At 39.3% G+C, this 20,449-nt stretch overlaps 1 protein-coding gene across 1 annotated transcript in view; it reads right to left on the bottom strand.

The window, feature by feature from the left end:
- prkci (protein kinase C, iota) overlaps nt 1–20,449 on the bottom strand; it is a 35,544-nt gene that overhangs the window by 9,608 nt on the left and 5,487 nt on the right. The window contains 11 exon segments of the mRNA XM_078264191.1: nt 28–114; nt 1,462–1,559; nt 3,828–3,983; nt 3,985–4,005; nt 4,842–4,897; nt 6,137–6,191; nt 6,329–6,466; nt 6,813–6,898; nt 7,519–7,569; nt 11,853–11,942; nt 15,489–15,610. Coding sequence (XP_078120317.1) covers nt 28–114; nt 1,462–1,559; nt 3,828–3,983; nt 3,985–4,005; nt 4,842–4,897; nt 6,137–6,191; nt 6,329–6,466; nt 6,813–6,898; nt 7,519–7,569; nt 11,853–11,942; nt 15,489–15,610 — 960 coding nt within the window.

A 20,449-nucleotide genomic window follows, 5' to 3' on the forward strand; every position in this document is an offset into this window, starting at 1 on the left:
TCAATCTTATTCAATGTGGGACTCTACCTGGCGTGTTCTTCGGGGAGTTTCCTTTGTCTCTGCATGTGGAACATGAGATCTCCACCGTTCACATATTCAATAACAAAGAAAAGTCTAAAAAAAAAAGAAGCAAATGTTATAGAGTCGAATACTTGTCATTAATATTTAATATTACAAAGAAATGCCTAAGATTTGAAAGTTGTCAAAGGAAGTTTTCAGGCGCTTTAACAATGATGGGGATCGTCCCATGACAACACTCTTTCCCGACCTTAACAAAGTGTTCCATTTACCTTGAACTTAAACAGACCTTAACCACAGCAGCAGTAGGTGAGGAAACACCTTAGACGTCATTTTTGAAACACTCATCTGTATTCTTTTGTGATGCACCGACAGACAAGACTCATTTTTGGAAACATTTATATAAGCCAAATGTTTTCATAAAGAAAATAATTTTATTTGAAAATAATTCTAATAAAAACACATTGAATAAAACAAGGTAGGCTGTTGTTTTTAACTTAAATATTTTATCTTAAATAAAATAATATTTTCAATATCTTCTTAGATGAAAGTGTCACATTTAAATTAAATGATAAATATTTCAGGCCTTCAGCTGAATGACTGCTCTGGTAATGGGCATCCCATCATTCAGTTTTTCTGTCACGTAATCACACACCCTGTTGTCAATCTCTTGGAAGCGGCCGCTTTGAGGACGACGGTAAGATTTTCTCTGGCTGTTTGCATTTTTAGACGGTGGAACATCTTCATAACAACGCCTTGTTGTACTTCCGTTCTGCTTCCGACTTCCAGGACCTTTTGTAGCTGGATATATCATTTGTTTCGTCTATGTATGACTGTGGATAACGTTAGTGATAGTGAGATGCTTGCTACAGTTACACTTCTAGTGATGAATCGGCGAAAACACGTTTTATTTCTGTGAGTCACAGCTTTGTTCTAACGCCGCTGGCTCTCCCTCTCTTCAGTCACTCTCTATCTCTCTCCACCATATAATGTTACGTGTGTTCGGGCGCTCGTTGAGGCTCGGTCTAAAACTCTGCTTTTTCGATCAGCTGTTTGTAACATTAAAATAAAATGGATTATGGATAATTTTATTTCTATAGTTTATAGCGGACTTCTCTATTGGCTGTTGAAACAGGTGACATCCTTTACGTTCTGTGACTTGAACAGCTGAAAGTCTAGACCCCGATTATAAGACGACCCCACTTTTTCAGACTTTTTTCTAGGAAAAAAACATCTTATATTCGAACCAATACGGTATATAGTGCTTTTGTAGTAACTACTCAAAGTGTGACTGTTCATCTGCACACACTGTGATGACACATAGCTAGTTTAAAATGTATACATTTTCAATTATTTAAAAAGACATCAAAATCTGTTTATTCTTCCAAATTCTTGCAGACTGCAGAAGAAACCGTGTCACAAAAACAGGAAAAATGCTCTCACCTGCTTTCTGTCTGAAAACAGGAGTGGAGGCCGACCAGGAAGGGATGATTGGAGGCTTGCTCAAAAACGTGCTTTTCTGTTTGGACCCAGTCGATGTCCTAGAAAAGAATAGCACAAAGAAACACCCGGGTGTAAATCAGAGATCATTCTTATAAAAGCTGAATAAGCACAGCACTTGATTGAGCACACTGTATAGATAGAGACCAGGGTGGGCAGCAACAGGATAAAGGGCTATGCCAGTAGAAGCAAAGGCAGGTCTCTATTAATGGCTAGATGGTGAGTCTGGACACGGATGCTGCTCACGCTGACAGGATAGGGACAGCAGAACACCACTGATCGAAAGGCACTTGTCAGTTTTGTCAATCAAGCTAAGTGCATCTAATCAGGGCTAACTACTCCCATTGCCTCTGGCTGTGCTGCTACATGTCTTCGGCGAGATCAATTTCTGATGACATGATGGTTTATCTACATGGTCTTAGAAAGAATGATGGCTTGGAAGAGGTCTGTCAACTTAAGTCAAAGTGTTTCAGACAAGATACACAAGGCGGACAGTCAATCACATGAGACAAATGTTCATTTTGCTGTGAATAACAGCTCCCATTGATTGTGCCAATTGCATTAATTATACACGGCAGTGACAGAAGACGTACTTCACTATTAACTAACCTTCCCACATCTCAATAGATGGAGGTGTTGTGTTATTGTCACACTGGACAGACTTAAAAAGGGACAGTTACGCTTTTAAGATATTGTACATTTTTCCTTTGTAAGTGGCTGGTCTAACTAAATTACTAAGTTGTAATGTATTAAGTCACTTGTTTCACTATTAGCAAATGAGTAAGATTATATCAAATGTCTAAAAGTGAAATGATTAGTTGATTAATTGACAAGCTGATCAACATTATCAAATATTTTCATAATTGATTAATCATTTAGTGTTGTTTTTAAAGACAAAATACCAATGATTCTCCAATTCCAGGCTCTCCAATGTGAGGATTTGCTGCTTTTCTCTATTTTATATCACTGTGAATTAAAACTGAGCTAGCCTTTTTTGCACTATTTTCCAACAAGAATAGAATACATCTTTATTGTGATTGTGCTTAGAACAATGAAAATCTGTTTAGCAGCTCTTCAACAGTGTGCAACATTAAAGTACAAGTACATTGTAAAAGTAAATAATAGTGAATTGAAGCAAATAAAAATTAAAACAAAATATTTACAAAGACAAGAGATTAAAAACGAGATAAAGTGACCCGAAACAGTACAATGTTGGTTAAATAGCAGTATATATGGTTGTATGTGCAATACTGCAATATGGTAGGTGACATATTAAACAATTGAGAAAATAATCAATTAACTACTCAATAACGAAAAAAAATAAATATTAGTTGCAGCTCTGGAAATGCCCTCATCAGGTCATTTTTTCATTCACCAAAACTGGCAGCAGTGAAAACAGCTCAAATGATAATTTTGTATGTTATTGTCACAAATGTGTTCAAACCTCAGCACTGGAGAAGACCGCCGGGCAGAATTTTGTCTCTGATCTTGAGCTAATTAATGCTAAATTCACTTTTTAACACACCTTCATGTATAGAGAAAACATGTAAAATGTCTCATTCACAGTAGGGTGGTAAAAAATAAATAAATAAATAAATAGCTGATGGGGTTCGATAGCAGTATTGAATGTGAATCCAGTTCGAAATCCGGTTATTTAATCAGAATCCTTTTGAATCCCTTATCAAATCTTTTTGGGTAGTTTGTTTGGATGGGAATGAATACATTCTCAGTTTTTAGTTTACTCCTTCAGCACACATATTTTGTCACTGCTTTGTGACATTTAATTAACCCTGTCCTGACTTATTTTTCTTTTTGCTGCAAGTGAAAACATTAAGCACGGGACTTGTGAGTACCATCCCACACATATTGCATTTCACAGTTGTTTCGTTGACTTCGGTGAAGTGTATTCACACTATGGAACAGTTGAGTCATGACACATCCATCGTTTAAGTAATGGTTTAGGGCTTCCTGCCATGTTCAGTAAGTCAGTCTTGTTAACAACTGTGTCACTGAGTTAGCACGTTTGTATACCTCACCATTCTTTTTCTCTTTGCAGATGCCTGTAGTGTGAGAAAGAGGCAAAAGAGAATATCTAAGAGAGATTGGGAATGAGAGATTCAATAAGGGATTCGTTGGCCGCGGGAACCGGATCCAAAATGGAACCGGCTATCGAAACCCATCCCTAATCCTCTCCACAATCACTTGAATCAAAACCCGCCAACTCTGTGTGTCAGAGTCCATGCGAAGGCTGGCTTACAATTTGCCAACATTTTGACTTTGGTGGTGTGTCACACATCAGCGTTGTTTACCTCATCGTCATTGACCAGCTCCTTCTTCACCACCTTCATGGCATAGATGCGCTCCGTCTTCTTCAGCTGCACCAACAGCACCTTGGCGTAGCTGCCTCGGCCGATCACCCTCAGCAGATCAAAGTCTGCCAGGCCCAGGCTGGAAGGTGATTTTCCCTGTGTCTCTACTGCTCCGCGCCTGGGGGGGGGGGTCACGACACACACAGAGTGAGAGGGTAAGCATGAAATACCGGCATACAAACAACATAATGTGATAAACACAAAGTCAACTCTGCAAAAAATTTGACATGCAACATTTCAGAACATCAGCATTTCTCAACATAGTTTATCAATGAACTTTTAATGGTGCTGGTGATTTGGTTTGTGCACGAGCGTGATTTCCTTGGGGTGGTTTGTAAATGAAGTTTTAACTGCACCACTTTTTTTGAATCTTAGTAATGACGTTCTTGTCTGTATTATATATCACACGGCCTCCATCAGATTAGGCGCTCGCTGTATTAGTCCATTACTTCTCTGAACCTTCCCCATTTCCTCACCTATCTTTCTCTCTCTTCTCTCCTGTAATTTGTTCTGTAGTGATGTAGTAGATAAGGTAATTTGTATCTCCGTCTATCTGTGTCTATCTGTGTCCAAACCCCCCCCAACCCCCCAAACTACATCCCAAGCCATTAATCAGCCTTGGGTGTTAAGAGCTGTGATAAAAGGTACTTTATTAGCTCCACCAAAGGAAATCAATACCCACAGCACTGCGACGGTGCCTATGTCTGCATTCGCTCTATATCACACTAGCACAGCAGGTGGAAGAAGCATCATTCAAATGTACACAGTGGCAAAATAAGCAGAAAAAAACCTGCTTCCAATTACAGGTGATTTTATTCTTGCTCACCCTCTCACACAAACTGCGCTGATTTCTCACTCTAAATATGCACACACATGTATCCATCTAGACAACATGACAGATTGACAGATTATGAGTCACACATCAACAGTGTTTGAAAAGATTTTCTCTCTCACCTCTTTCTCTTCTCCATCGTAAGTCAAGCTTTCTCTTGAGTCTTTATTCTGAGGGCCTGAGAGAGAGGAGAAAGTGACAGACAGACAGAAGGCGAGGGGGAGGCAGAAGAGGAAAAAAAAAAAGATGAGAAGAAGGAGGAGAGAAAGGAGGTGATAGACAGTCACACGCTTTGTTCACAGCCCTGCAGTCATTTCTCTCTGCTTGGTTAGAAAAGAAAACACCCTTTTGTTTCCATCCATCCTTGTTTAACAACACAACAAATACAGAGTATTTAAAATAATAAGTAGAATGTAACTTTATTTAGTATTTGTGACCATATAAGTCATACTAATCAACATAGATGCATTTAAAAACAGGCTTAAACAAATATATCTGCATCCCAATGTTCCCATGATTGCACACCACAACTTCCCAGGTGGCCTGTAAGTATCTATGGTGAAAGAGTTTAGACTGCCTCACTAACAACAGCAACAACGATCCTAAGCCCTCTCATTCCAGTCAGCCTCTCCACCACCTGACTGGACTTAAGTCTGGTGTTGTACGTAAACCTCAAATGCACTTGTCGTCTGGGTGGTCGTTGCTATGCTAATCACAACAATCTCAGGAGGTTAGTTTAATTTTAATTTAAGGATAAGTCTGGTGATATTCTATAATTCTCTTAAAAGTCAATAAATCCCATGAAAAAAAGGAACCAACAATGAATTTATCGTACTAACAAGTGTTGTCTGTCCATCCAAAGCCTGCTATGTCTTATATACCTCTGTGTCACAGAGTGCCATTGTTGTCCACAAATCATTCAAAAAACATCAATGAGCCACACCGTTACAAAGGGTGGCATGCTCCTTTATTACGATGAACACACGATGGGCACTGTAGTTTTTATTTTTACGTCCTGCTGCCGTAAAAACATGAGTGAAAATAGTCCCCAAAAAAAAGTTTAACATTTTATTTATTACGGTTTGAGTTAACATTTGCTGAAAAATACTCTTTTTTTGCCTTTACTTAATTGCTGAAAGTGTGGAGATAGACAGGAAACATGGGTAGATTAAGGAGTACAGTAGAAAAAACAGTTAGTTAAATGAGTCTTACATCTTCCAAACAAATGAAGCGGCTTGGGAGCCACACACGAGCTGGGAAAGCCATAGAATATAGGGAGACGGGCTAACACACTGTTGGTTTTGGTCTCTTAATGGGATTTGTTGACAATAACGAAAATAAAAGATAGATGTGTGGATGTGTGTGTGTGTGTGTGTGTGTGTGTGTGTGTGTGTGTGTGTGTGTGTGTGTGTGTTACCTGGCTGTTCAGTTTGGTCTAATTGACTCGATGGTTGGCCGGGCATGATTGGTTCCTAGAAAACAACATTCGATTCGTCACTAAGTATAATAAGCATTGAAAAACAAAATACAATCTTATATGTATGAGTCACGGTAACTATCCACTTTATGCCATCAAGCTATTGAGTGTGATGTTCGTCATAGCCATCACCTGGATCATCGGTCTGCCACACTCCACTGTGACCAGTTTATGGCACTTCTTGTGCACCAGCAGTTTGCAGTTGATGCATTTGTAGCCTTGTCTTCCCAGACCCCAGATCCGGTCTGTACAGATGGCACAGTGGGCTCGCTGCTCAGGAGGGCAGACGGAGAAAAATCATCATCACAAACAAGCACAGATTATATTCCAGGCGATGCTACAGAGGCTGTGATGGCTTCTGAAACATGAAGCCCTGCTGGTCTACATTGTTCTGTGTCACCATCATTCCTCTTACTTCATGAATCAATACAAAGACAAGTTACTTCAGGGCAGTGGATGTCTCATTGTCCTTTAATTATATCTACAGTAACTAAGCTTTGAAGTGTGCATTGTGTTTAAGTTTTACATGTAACACAGAAGCTATCTCCCCCATTAGAATAATTCAGTGAAGAACAGTGATAATGTAAAATATGTGAAGTTCAGCATCATGTCTCACCCTGTTAAAGCGCTTGGCCTGAAAGGCATGACCACTGGCATAGTAGAGCTTTCTCCAGCGCCGGGCTCCACGCCGATATATAGACTCTGTGAAAAGAGGAAAAGGAGGGCTGAGTCCTGCTTCACCTGTGTGTGCATTTGTACATGGAATAGATTTGAATGGAATATACATGAACTTTGTAGGGGCTGAACCTAAGATCAATAAGATTTTGAGTTGGTAAAATTATGTTTAGAAATTATTTTAAGGTTGTGGATTTAAAGTATATCACACTTTTTAAGCCCGTCAAAAAACTCCAAGTTCTTCTCTATGTGATACTATAGTTTAACATGCACATATTTAAGTTCCAAGCACAAATTTTGGCCCTATTTTCCAAAATGTATACTACTTCAGCGTCACATACATTGTGGGAAGTTTCAGTTTCTTACAGTTTTTTTTTTAAACATCTGTAGTCAGATGTTAAAAAAAAGGTTATAGGTTTACAAAGGGTTATACACAACTACATGCTTTAAAAGTAGTATTGTTTTACAAACTCAAAAGTCTTACTGATCCTTATTTGAGCCCTATAAGCCTCAACCATAAGTCTGAACCCTTGCCATTTTAAAATTATCCTGGGTAAAAGAATTGAAAGAAGAGAAAAGTGTACCAAGCTTTTTTCTTTTTGACTGACAAATTAGGTAAAACTAAAGAAGGAAAAGGTTTGACTCACTGTCTTCTCCCGGACACGGCATGCCAGGTTTCTCTGGTATACATGGGAACACTGGGAAGCATAACAAAAAACAAAAAAACAGTTACATTTAGAATGTCTATTTCATCTAAAGGAGGCAAATCTGATAGCATTCATGTGAGGGTGTTTGTATGATGCTGAGTACATTTCACTTCCTCTCATGACAGCACTTAAGACAACTTGTAGCAAAACTGTTGCCTTCGAGCTGTTCACAACGAAATTAACTCAAGTTGTTTGTATGTAGATATCATTATCCTGTGCAAGTGCAATTATCCATCATGAACAGAAGTGAAAGCTGTATATAGTGTAAATAGACATTTCATTTGTATTTTTGTCTTGTTCTTATCTTGTATTATTTTTATTTATCACTCATCACTTTTTTCCTTTGCCTTTTTGTTTGTTAGACGTTTGCATCCTGCGCATTGCAATGTCGACGCTGGAACGATATATAGTGCAGCCCTGGTTCATATGCTGGTGCAAGCGTGTTTGTGTGTGTGTGCGCAACATACAGTGAAGTAGGAAAAGACGCGTGTGTGCGTGTGCGTGTGTGCGTGTGCGTGTGTGTGTCTGCGTGTGCGTGTGTGTGTGTGTGTGTGTGCAAGAGAGAGATCAAGCTAGACTGAGGGCAGTGAGTCAGAGGCAGGCGTGGACTACGGCTGACAGGCTCGATAACGAGCAGACCTGACGACCCCCCGCAGCAGCGTCACATCCTCCCTTTTCCGTTTCTCCTCTGCCGTCTTGCTGGCATCCGCTGTACTCTTGACCCCTCACTTCTGATTTGATTAAAACTGTACATAAAAACCACACAGCCCCCGTCTCCTCTACCCCCCAGGTTACATGCTTATACATACAGAGCCTGTCAATCAAATGTTCCATATCACTCCACATGCACAACCCCCCCTCCCCTCACCCAGTGTCTGAATCAGCCCTGACCTCTAGACTCATGGAGTTGTTCAACTATTTGTCAAGAAGGCTAAGCTTAGCATGGATGTGAAGTAGCCCAAGGGCCCATAGACAGACGTCAACAGCAGAAGTCATTTTCACAGGTCAGTGCGGCATTAACCATATGTTTTGACGCCTATTTGTTGTGTACAGTATCTAGCTGTCTGTGTCCAGATTACATCAGACATGTAAATGCACAGAGACAGTTTAAAAAAAAAAAGAAGAAAAAAAAAATAAAATAAAAAAAATAAAAAAAGAGAACTTAAAAGCAAGCAGCATAAGCATATTTTGCATTATTGTTGGACAGCTTTCCTACATATTATTTATTTCCAGAATGACCTAGGGTCTGTACCACATAGCGAGATGTGGGTTCGCCAGCTACCATTGGGCTTAACGCACAAACTTGGTAGGTAACCATGGTAACCTATTAGTGGTGGTACGGTTCATGAAAAAACATCCGAACCGCTCAGTTCGCATGTCTCGGTTCAGAGCGTGTGTGCGTCACACGGTTCGTCAGTCCACTGTTAATGTGCACTAACCACTTACTGCCGTAGTGCCCACTTTCGACACCTATGTTGAAACACTTACTGGAAACGACGAGGGGGATGAGCGTGACGAACGCAACACATGGCAGCTGATTGGACGAACGCGTCCCGTGGTTCTTGCTGCTCCCGAATTTCAAAACAGACTCTAATGCCATCTCATTCTGAATACGATCTCGTAGTTTACGAAAATAGTTCACCGAAAAGTGTTTCTGAAAACATTTTAAGCGAGAAATAGGCCATACAGTTGCTGAATCTGTCTGTTTTTTTGATCGACAAAGGTCAGTTTAAAAGATTTTCGTCAGATTTTGAGAGGCGCCGAGCCGACCGCTCCTCAAGTGGAGTGTGGAATGCTGCAGGTCACGTCACATGCAGAAATGGTAAGTGGGAGAGATGAGGAAGGCTGCCCGGAGTCGGAGGATGCGCTAGTCTGGTGTGGGGAACATTTTGGAATTCATGTTACCTATGATGACAGCGGAAATAAAACAATAGATAGAACTGCCACTGTGTGCATGTATTGTGCAACATGCATTCAATATGCTAATTTTATATATTATATATATATATATATATATATATAAATAATATGCTGAAGTATATTTCTGGAGTGTTAAAGATTAAAAGAAAAAATAACAAGAACCGTACAGAACCGAAAACCGTGAAACAAACCGAACCGTGGATTTTGTGAACCGTACCACCTCTATAACCTATGCATGACTATCCTGCTCTGGAGCAGATTAACTTTATGTTTACAACAAAGTGACAAGCAATTAACGGCTTCTAACAAATAGGACAGTTTACGCCTCTAAATACCTTTTATAGCTGCATTTTAATTGCTCTTTCATTTCTGACAGGATTCCTGACAGTGTCACAGTGACAGTTTTACACTCTTATGTCATCACTGCAGCTCAGAACGAAACAAGGCGACTTCGTGATGATGAATGGAAATGAAAACTATACCCTCTTGCCCTTTTATGAGAAAAAAAACTATCCATACACCGTTAAATAGCTCCCATGATTATAAATGCAACATGTAAGTCATATATACCCTATAAGGCATTAACTTTACTTTTCTTCTCCTTTCTGCTTTGGCAGCAGAAACAGTTTTACATTATTTTATTTTCACTTTATGTGCACCACATATTTACAATAGTTTATTCATCAGACAAAAAAAGAAAAAAATTAGCACTCTACACTAAAGACATTTATTAAAATTCCCATACTTCTTTATAGCCTTACATTTGATGTTAGAAAACAATTTCTAGTGTTCCTACAGCTTCTTATTCTATTCTAATTATGTGATGATATTGTATATATATTTTACCTGGTTGAAAATCACTTTATGCTGTAGCTAAAATTGAATTTTTCCTGTAGGTATCTTAGTTTACTCATGATTGTGATGAGGTCGCTTGTAATGAACACCTCCCCCTCTTTCACGTGAAGGCGCCCATAGATGGAAACAGATCACAAAGCACCAGTTGATAACCAGCTTGGCGATCCTTGTTATCCTGAATCACCTTCACATCAAGTTAGGCTCAGAGAAGCCAGGTGACCCAAAAAGAGCCGGGCTAAATTGGACTTGCTTCGTGGTACATGCCCCAGGTACCCATTGCTTAATTTATTAATAAAGTGTGTTAACGCGTTTTCAAGATTAAGATATTGCGTGTTTCTCTTTATGTCAATGGATAACTTAAGTCTAGAGCCTGCCAACACTCCCACATTGATTACTTTAAAATTCATACACAAACACTAGATTACACCTAAAAAATAATGTCATTAATTATTATTTTCTGGTTCTGTTTAGGTACTGTTATAGATCTGTTTACATTAGTAATGTCTGTGAACACTGGAGTAAAGCAGACATATATTTTTATTATGACAAGTCTAAGAATAATTTATATATGTGAATAACCCTTTTATCCATGGTATAACGTTAATGTATTACTACTGTGCATTTAAGTATGAAATAAAAAATAAAAAGGGAATTCTTCACCATGCCCAAGGAATATATCAACATTTGCCTAAAACAACGTGAAGATTCAATGTATTTTACTTTATAATTAGATGTTTTTTAAAGTACATTTTCATACCATTTTACATGATTACTTCTAATATTAGCAGTAGAGACTAGAGATGGCCCGATACCATTTTTTTCTTCCCGATACCGATTCTGATACCTGAACTAGCGTATCGGCCGATACCGAGTACTGATCCGATACCAGTGTGTCATATATTTTATTATGTTTTAACAACTGTATACTACTATCCCTGTATGGATGTGATATTATTTCTATCTTTGTTGTCAGTCTGGCTCAGGTTAAACTCTTTGTGAAACATGAACAATGAATGCCACAGAACTTTCTTTTATTATGCAGTTTGACAGTCAGTTATAACGGAAAAAGAACATAAATAAACTACTTTAATGTAGATTTTCTTTAGGGCTTTATTACGTGGTATCGGATCGGTGCATAAACTCCAGTACTTCCCGATACCAGCGTTTTAGGCAGTATCTCTAGTAGAGACTAATTACTAGTAGTGGCAGGCCGTTAATGCCTTAACAGTCAAGTTTTGTTCTTGCCAAATCTGCCTGGATTATCTGTGTTGGCCTGAGGTCTGGTGTACTGTAGTTCGATGACCAGAAATGGAAAATACATTAATGCTGCAAAACTTGACCGGCCATAAAAGGCTCAACAGAGAGGTGAGTGGACCAGGTATAGAGCAGAGTCAAAGATAACAGGCTTCTTCTCAAGAACATCCTGTGAAAATGTTAAATCTTGAAACTGTTTGTGTTATGTTATTAATACAGCCTGTGTGAAAAGCAGTAAGGCTTACCATGGATAATGAGCTCCGAGTCTTTGTTGACTTCGTAGAGGCGCAGAGCTTCTTCCAACTCCAGCTGAGACGACACGGTGCAGGGGTCACCTGACAGCAGAGGGGAGACAAGAGTTCACTCACCACGTAAAAAAACAAAACAGGTTACTGTTAGAAAACAGGTGCATGACAGCAATCAGGTTTTCGCTTCTCCTCTGCAGTCTTGCTGGCATCCGCTGTACTCTTGACCCCTCACTTCTGATTTGATTAAAACTGTACATAAAAACCACACAGCCCCCGTCTCCTCTACCCCCCAGGTTACATGCTTATACATACAGAGCCTGTCAATCAAATGTTCCATATCACTCCACATGCACAACCCCCCCTCCCCTCACCCAGTGTCTGAATCAGCCCTGACCTCTAGACTCATGGAGTTGTTCAACTATTTGTCAAGAAGGCTAAGCTTAGCATGGATGTGAAGTAGCCCAAGGGCCCATAGACAGACGTCAACAGCAGAAGTCATTTTCACAGGTCAGTGCGGCATTAACCATATGTTTTGACGCCTATTTGTTGTGTACAGTATCTAGCTGTCTGTGTCCAGATTACATCAGACATGTAAATGCACAGAGACAGTTTTAAAAAAAAATAAAAAAAGAGAACTTAAAAACAAGCAGCATAAGCATATTTTGCATTATTGTTGGACAGCTTTCCTACATATTATTTATTTCCAGAATGACCTAGGGTCTGTACCACATAGCGAGATGTGGGTTCGCCAACTACCATTGGGCTTATCGCACAAACTTGGTAGGTAACCACGGTAACCTATTAGGGGTGGTACGGTTCATGAAAAAACATCCGAACCGCTTATACACACGTAGAGCCTGTCAATCAAATGTTCCATATCACTCCACATGCACAAAAGCATAACATTTGCTAGTTTCAGCTACTCAAATGTGAGGAGTTGGTGCTTTTCTTCTTCATACATCAGAATCAGATTTTTTTTTAAGGAATTTGCCTTGTATTAGGTGTATGCAATAAACACATTAAAAAGGGAGTAAACAAGAAAGCTAAGTACTGCAAGTACAGTAAAAAACATAAATACAGAATAGATATAACAAGTATTAAAAGACCATATAACAAATATGTACAATACAATGTTTTAAAAAGGGAGGGCTATAAACTAAATCTCTTTGGGTTTTGGGCTGTTGGTCGGACAAAACAAGACATTTGAAGACGTTGCCTTAGACTTTCATAATACAAGAACATAATCGACAGATTAATTGAAAATTAAAAACTTGCAGCTCTGGGTACAGGGACACAATGCTCTAGGTAAAAGAAAAAACTCTCTTCATCCTCAGCACTGGTGCCACCCAGATACATTTCCTGTCTCAAGTATTTATCTTGTTTTAAACCGTTTATCAGAATAGCTAACAATCCAAGCGCTTTCTGTGCTTCGCATTAGGTGCTTGTAGTTTTGCATTCTTTTAGCACATAATATATTTATAAATTTCTTTCAGTTAGAAATCTGATAAGGGGAACCAGGTTTCTCATTTGCATGACATCTGAGAAATCTGGTAATTGCAGAAAATCAACAATGGCCAGCTTACTGTTAATAACACAGAACATGACAAAGTAGAGACAATTAACTTGTACATAGTGTAATTTCTAGAGCGCAAAAGTAGACGCAGATCTAATCATTTCCTTATTACTAACAGACAGTTGGGTGACACACTCGGAGACAGGCAGTGTGAGCCGACACTAAGGCCATTGATTCTAATAATCTAACTAATCACAATTCCAAACCACTGACTTTATTAATAGCTCGACAACAAACTATGACACATTGTGTATTTTAGAAGGATACAAACTGCTGGAGGTTGACACAGAACTAGAACTTGTGGGTGGTCTGAGACAAGCATCACGTTGGTTTTATCTTTACTGAAAAATGTGAGTTTCCGGAATGGTCATTAAGTTTGTGAGTGCATGAGTCTGTGTATGTTACAGAGAAAATACAAACAGGAACAGAGACAAATTATTAACAGTACAATAAAAGTACTGATTTGGATGAATCACTCACCACAACGGTCCCCACGTCAGTACGTTCAGTAAGCTTTTTCCACTACGTGGAATTATGAGCTTTGCAGCCAAAAATATGTTTATTTGATTTTTTTCCTAAAATTATTATTATTTTTATTAATATTTGGTTTGGGGTAAGGGGGCATATTTTTGTCATGTGTACCATCTTACAGTTGAGTGGAAGCGCGTTGGTTATCCATGTATTAATAAAGGATTTTTAACTGACTATCAAAGTTCCTCGGATGCTTTTTAAGACTGCCAACCAATACCAAGGACATCCATTAAAAGTAAGCTAGACAGTCCTTGTTTTTGTTTTATTCTAACTCAACTACTTGCCTGATCCTTGAAGAGCACCTGATTTGTTTACTTCAACATCACCTACACCATCTTTCTTGACCCAGTGCAGCACTCCCTATTTTTCTTTATTAGCAATAGTTTACATTAGTGATTAATCTGTCGATTATTTTCTCAATTATATGTTTTGGTATAGAAAATGTCAGAACTGTGAATTATACCTGTCACAACTTCATGAAGCCAAATGTGGACAGCAGTTTGAAGGTGGCACATCTTCAAATTACTTGTTTTATCTGATTAACAGTACAAAGCGCAAAGATCACTTATTACTATCACATAAGACAAAAAAAGCAGCAAGAGACGCTGGAGCTAGTTCTGTGTTTGGCAATGTTTGGTATTTTTGCTAGAAGAAAATTTTATAAAACAATTAATTGATATAGCTGCCGATTAATGGTATGTCAACTGACTAATCAATTCATTGTTTCAGCTCTGATTTGCGGGCTCTACTTTTAATCTTTGACTGTTACTACTAGTCTCCATGTGGCACATACGGTTTAAATGTTCATTAGTAGTTGTTGTTTATGTTTACATCAATTAGAACTAAACATTTTATAACACATGGAGATACAGTAAATGAAGCATTCATTCTACAGATTCTTTTTATAGTAGATCACAAAAAAAAACACAGACCTGTTGTTGGTATTTGGTAGCTTTAAACCAGGGTTATAAAAGTATTAATTAAGTACAGGTACATTCTCTAATTATCGTGATAATGACTTGAGCTCACGAAGTTGTGTAGCTGTGTGCATGTCGATTCAATGAGGAGAGACCGCTAGAGTTCTTCATTTCGACCATCAAGCAGTTATTCTCTTTCAGACAGGCTAATGACAGTGATTGTGTGTGGGTGGTGGGCAATAGGAGCTGATCGGAGTATAATGACTTTGACCTTATCCTGAGCAGAGCATCTTTTTTATGACACTATTTTTGCTGCCTGACAACAAGGAATTGGGTGTGGGGGGAGGGGGGCCTGTACCCTGTTGACTGACATTAAAAGAGTGTTAAAGTCAAGTGACAAGTAAAAGGGAGGGTGCTTATGCATGTGTTCATAATAACACATGGCACCGCCAAATTCTGCCAAATTTAGCCAGCGGCCTCTATATGAGACCATGACTTGATATTTGTTTTGTGAACAGATTTCTCCTGTAGGGTGAATTTTTGGCTGGTTTCTTATGCCTCTTCTTGAAGCACAGATAAGAAGAAGCAGTAAAAGGATGGAGGGGGGTGTACCTTCCTCGTCGATCCACTTCATGGTGAAGAGTTGGTCGTTGTCCATGGAGCACATGTCCTTAACCTCCCCATACAGACCCTCGTATGAGATGGACGGCTCAAAATGAGTGATCATGATGTCCCTGCAGAGAAGACAGATAAATAATAAATATTTAAATACGTAAGTATTTATCCAACTTTCATGATTACTCTGGATGCACCAATCCAAGGCATGGCATCGTGTTGCATATTAGTTATGTTCCTTCGAGTCAACAAGGCTACTGCTACCCTGTTGCAGATTACATAAAGGAGGTTCAAAGAATTTGTAAAAATGGCAGTGTTATCAAATCAGTACTCAATATCAACAGATACCAAAACCAAAGCTGAGGCATAAGAATCGGCACAGAGAAAGAATGTCAGATCATGCATCCCAACTGATACCAAGAATTTCAATAAAAATACACACAAATACATACATACAGTACATACACACATTTTTTGTTTGATAGCCTAACTAATTGATTAATCCACTGTTCGTTAACTTCAGACATTATGTTCAAACACTCCCTCTCTGAACACTCGAAGAAAAACTCTGGAGAACACCAGACTTTTGGTGGAGAGAAAAGAGGCGAGAAAGCATCCTTTCCCCTCAAACGCTGCTGTGTGTGAGTCACAGTCTCGCAGTCTGTCACATGTATGTGTGCATTCATCTGTACAGCATAATTGTGGGTGTGAGAAAGAGAGCAAAAACAAGAGGGAGAAAAAACAAAAAAAAAGGTGAGTGAGTGTGGCCGGGTTGGCTCAGTGGGTAGAGCAGGCGCACATATACATAGGAGGTTTATGCCTCGACGCAGTGGTCCAGGGTTCGAGTCCGACCTGTGAGGATTTCCTTTATGTCTTTGCCCTCTCTCTCTCTCTCCCCTTTCTCACCTCCTGTCAATTAAAAGGCAGAAAACCCCCAAAAAATAATCTTAAAAAAAAAAGTTGAGTGAGTGAGCCCCACACTAAAGCAGAAAGAATCACAGGAGATGGTGGTTGTAGTTGTATTGTGACCGCTTTCGTTACTCTCCACCACTGAATTCCATCACTTCCTGGAAAGCTGTCAAAACACTTGGACTACTGCTCTTAATCAAAAAGTCCAACACTCTCTGCCTCTTCAGTTCACACATACACTCAAACATTATGGCGAGACGTGAGAGAAAGAGCGCAATGGTAGGTCAATGACAGCATCTATCCCTGTAGGTGGGATCATCTGTCTCTCATCGTTTCATGGCAGCGATAGAATTGATGTCACCTGCTCCCAGCCCTCTGGCCAGCCTCAGTGATGTTTACAACCCAAAGATGGCGGATAGAGATGGTACACGGAGTCGCTTTTATAGGTCTCCAGGCGACATGGGGTCTGAGCTTATGTGTGGGATCAGGAATGAGTGGGGTTACAGAATGGGCAAAAGCATGCGGATAAGCATGGTAAAGAGTAAAAAAGGGAAGTAAAGACGGGGTAATGTGTATTAGCCGTCTCACCAGCCGGGAAGTGACCGGCAATGACAAGGACCTCTTACTCCCTTTACTGCCATCGTCAAAGATGAACCCAGTTTTTCATCAACTTGAGAGCTTTACAGCTGGATGATAAAATCCCAACACATGGAGCAAACTACGCACACTTTCAAGGACATGTACTGTACAAGTCCAAGGACAGCATAGAGCGTAAGGTCACTGTAGGGTCAGTCCCTGCCAGCAGCAAATACACACAAATAACACCAGACTGTGATTTATAGGCTGATATTTCAGTTTCACATTCATGTTAAGCATCTAAAGAGTGCAGCTTCCGCACAGCATGTATTAAACTATCTTGACTGACAATCACACATGAAGAATGAATAAAGCATTCTGAGCAGGGATAAACTGACGTAAGGCTCAGACTGATGCCTCCTCCTCCCTCTCTTTTCTCACCCTCTTCCTCCATCCTGCTAGTGTTAATCATTGCTTGTGTACTTCCTCCTGCAGCCCTGATAACATCAGAAGATAGACAGTGTATGAACACACAAACAGTACACTAAAAAGGTTCCCACACTGTGACTGTAGACGATCCAAAGTGTGTATTAAGGTTTTCATTAAACACTTTGAGTCTACACTGTAGTTAAAGTTTAGCCATGTCAGGTGCCTCAAACAACATCCTCTGTGCTCAGCTAATGGCTACAGCAGTTACAGGAAAGGTCCAGAGACTACAAAGTGATTAAAATAAATTAGAAACAGGAATGCAAAAATACTTTCACCCAGGTTTTTAATTTTCTTTTTAATTTCTGTAAAGTAGTAGCCTGGCTCCGCCCTCCTACGTACTTCCGCTCAATTTTCATTTTCCTTCAGTACTCCGTCTGGGTTTTCGGTATATTCTTGGGTTTTCTCCAACCAAATATTTGGCGGTCCAATCAGCGAACACAGGGAGTGGCTGAGAACGATGACGTTGAGGTCGTGACGTGCGCGAGTTTGAGTTGTAATTCTGTAATGGCGGTACAAATGAAATGTACGAGAGTCTGGTAGGACCAGGCTAGTAAAGTAGAGCTGAAACAATTACAACAGAAAATTACCTTTATTTTTTTTATTTTTTTTGATCATCGATTAAACATTTAAGTTGTTTAATCAAGCAAAAATGGCAAATATTTGCTGCTCAAATGTGAAGATTTGCAGTAAAGTTGAAATAATTTGTCTATAAATCAATTAGGCGATTGACAGAAAAATTCATCTGCAATTATATTGATACTCAATTAATCGTTTGTCATTTTTCAAGCAAAATATGCCAAACATTCATTGGTTCCAGCTGATTAAATGTGAAGATTTGATATTGTTCTTTGTCCTTTGACAGTTGTCATATGACAGTAAAGTGAAAATATTTTATGAAAAAGTTACAAAGCAGCTCATCAAGAAAATAATTTGTAGATTAACTAATAATAAAATTAATCATTAGTTGCAGCCATAATTTCATGGTTTTCTGTGTTTTATATCATTTTAATTTTTTTTAAATCATCATTTGATGATTTTAGGTCATTTAAAGAAACAATGCCACGAATGATCTGGTTCCCGCTTCTCAGGTGTATTTTGTCGTTTTTTCTTCTATGATATTTAACTGAATACATATGGGTTTTGAATTGTTGCTCGGACACAACCGGCAATTTGAAAATGTCATCTTGGACTTTGTGAAAGCCTGTGATGGGCATTTTTCACTGTTTACTGCCATTTACATCCCAAACAGATTAATCAATAAATACAAATAATTCTTTGTTCCAGGTCCAATAAGTAATGAACTTAAAGTGGCTATATGTAACTTTCAGTTTGTGTTGATTCTAGCGGCTTCATTGGACAAAAAGCGGTAGTGTTTTTACCACACCTGCTGTCGTAAAGATCTTTTCTTTACGGTGCTATATTGCCCACTGTAGATTACTGAGTTAGTGTTACCGAGAGGTCATATAGTCGTGTTATATGTTGCTCAGACAGAAAACCATTCATTTACAATAAGAGAATACGTTACAGATGCATCGTTGCATTTCAAGTGTTGCATACTTAGCCTGGATGTATCGTGAGCTAAACCGGGTAACAACGTTATCACGGTCACTTTGCCACGAGCCAAAGCATTAAGAGTTTGTTGTAGCAACCAACTTCATAATAACTTAGATTTAAATAGCGCATGTCATGAAACCCACAGACGCTTTACACAAGTATAGGGGGACAAGAGAAAAGAAAATAGTAGGCTAACACAAACACGGACTAAAAGGAATAAAAACCAGACGCTAAATGAAAGAGGGGCGTAATTTAATGTCGGCTACTGACGTACAACCACATTGCTCATTGTAAAGTTATTTTATGAATGAAATAGACATATTACATACCCGAAGGTCAATTCGGGGACGTTTTTGAATAATTTACAATCCCGTAATTGTCTCCATCTGTTGAAAGCCCGACTGAAGTTGACTCGCGTTTTCGCCCGTCCTCTTTCACTTCCCCTTTTAGCTTTTAGTTTCTCTTCGTTTAATTTCCTTATTTTCTGTGATGGCCCTGCTCCAGTATCAGCCATAGCTACAGCAGATAACTTCTAAAATAACATTAAAATACAATTAGGCCTGGCCTATAAAGAAATCTCCTGTTACCTTCATGGCTGGATTCGCTAACACAGGCTTTTCTGGTGTTCAGCCGAAATCTGTGACCCGTCAGAATGTGTTACCGTACCGCCGTCTACCTGCAGTAAATCATTTTGTGACTTTGCGGGATTAATCGGACCGAGCAACGGCACTAATAAAAATGTAACAATAGTGTTCTTTTCACTGGTAGTCTCTTTTGCTATTACAGGTCATTTAAGATAATTATATGAAAGATGACAGAGCTTCAGAAACACTAAAAAGTTACATATAGTCACTTTAACTAAAGTGAAAGTGATACCATTTCCACAACTGGGCTGACGAGTAGGCAGCTGTTTAATGACTTCCTTTGATTTGGAAAATGCATTAGACAATACTGCATTTTAACCATCAATAACACAACATCCAATAGATTCATCTAAAAAAAGAACCTAAAAAATGGTATTCAAAAAGAGAGGACAGGTGTTAGACGAAGGAAACCAAGCTGTGCGATTCTCAGAGTGACTAATGCAGAAGGATTTTGCAATGAAAGACTGGGAGTTCATCACTGGTGAATAACTGGGAGGACGCAGCATTCCACACAGACCTGGCATTCCTCTGCTGTGTGCCGTCCTACAGTAGAGCGAAATTAAAAGGAGGAGGAGAACGCTGGCCTGTGCCCCTGGCTCTGCACTGCCGTGACTTGGACTCTGCCGCCCCATCTGCCCAGCATGAAACCATTCGTCACCGGTGAGCGCTCAAGCAGGAAAAAGGGTCTGGGTGCCTCTCTGGGCTTTCATGAAGACCTAGGACCATCCATCTCTCTGTCATCGCTGCCACGCAACACCTTCACACAAGCCACATGCTCATGCACTG

This window comes from Sander vitreus, chromosome 12 (genome assembly GCF_031162955.1).
Source record: "Sander vitreus isolate 19-12246 chromosome 12, sanVit1, whole genome shotgun sequence".
Classification (NCBI taxonomy): Eukaryota; Metazoa; Chordata; class Actinopteri; order Perciformes; family Percidae; genus Sander; species Sander vitreus.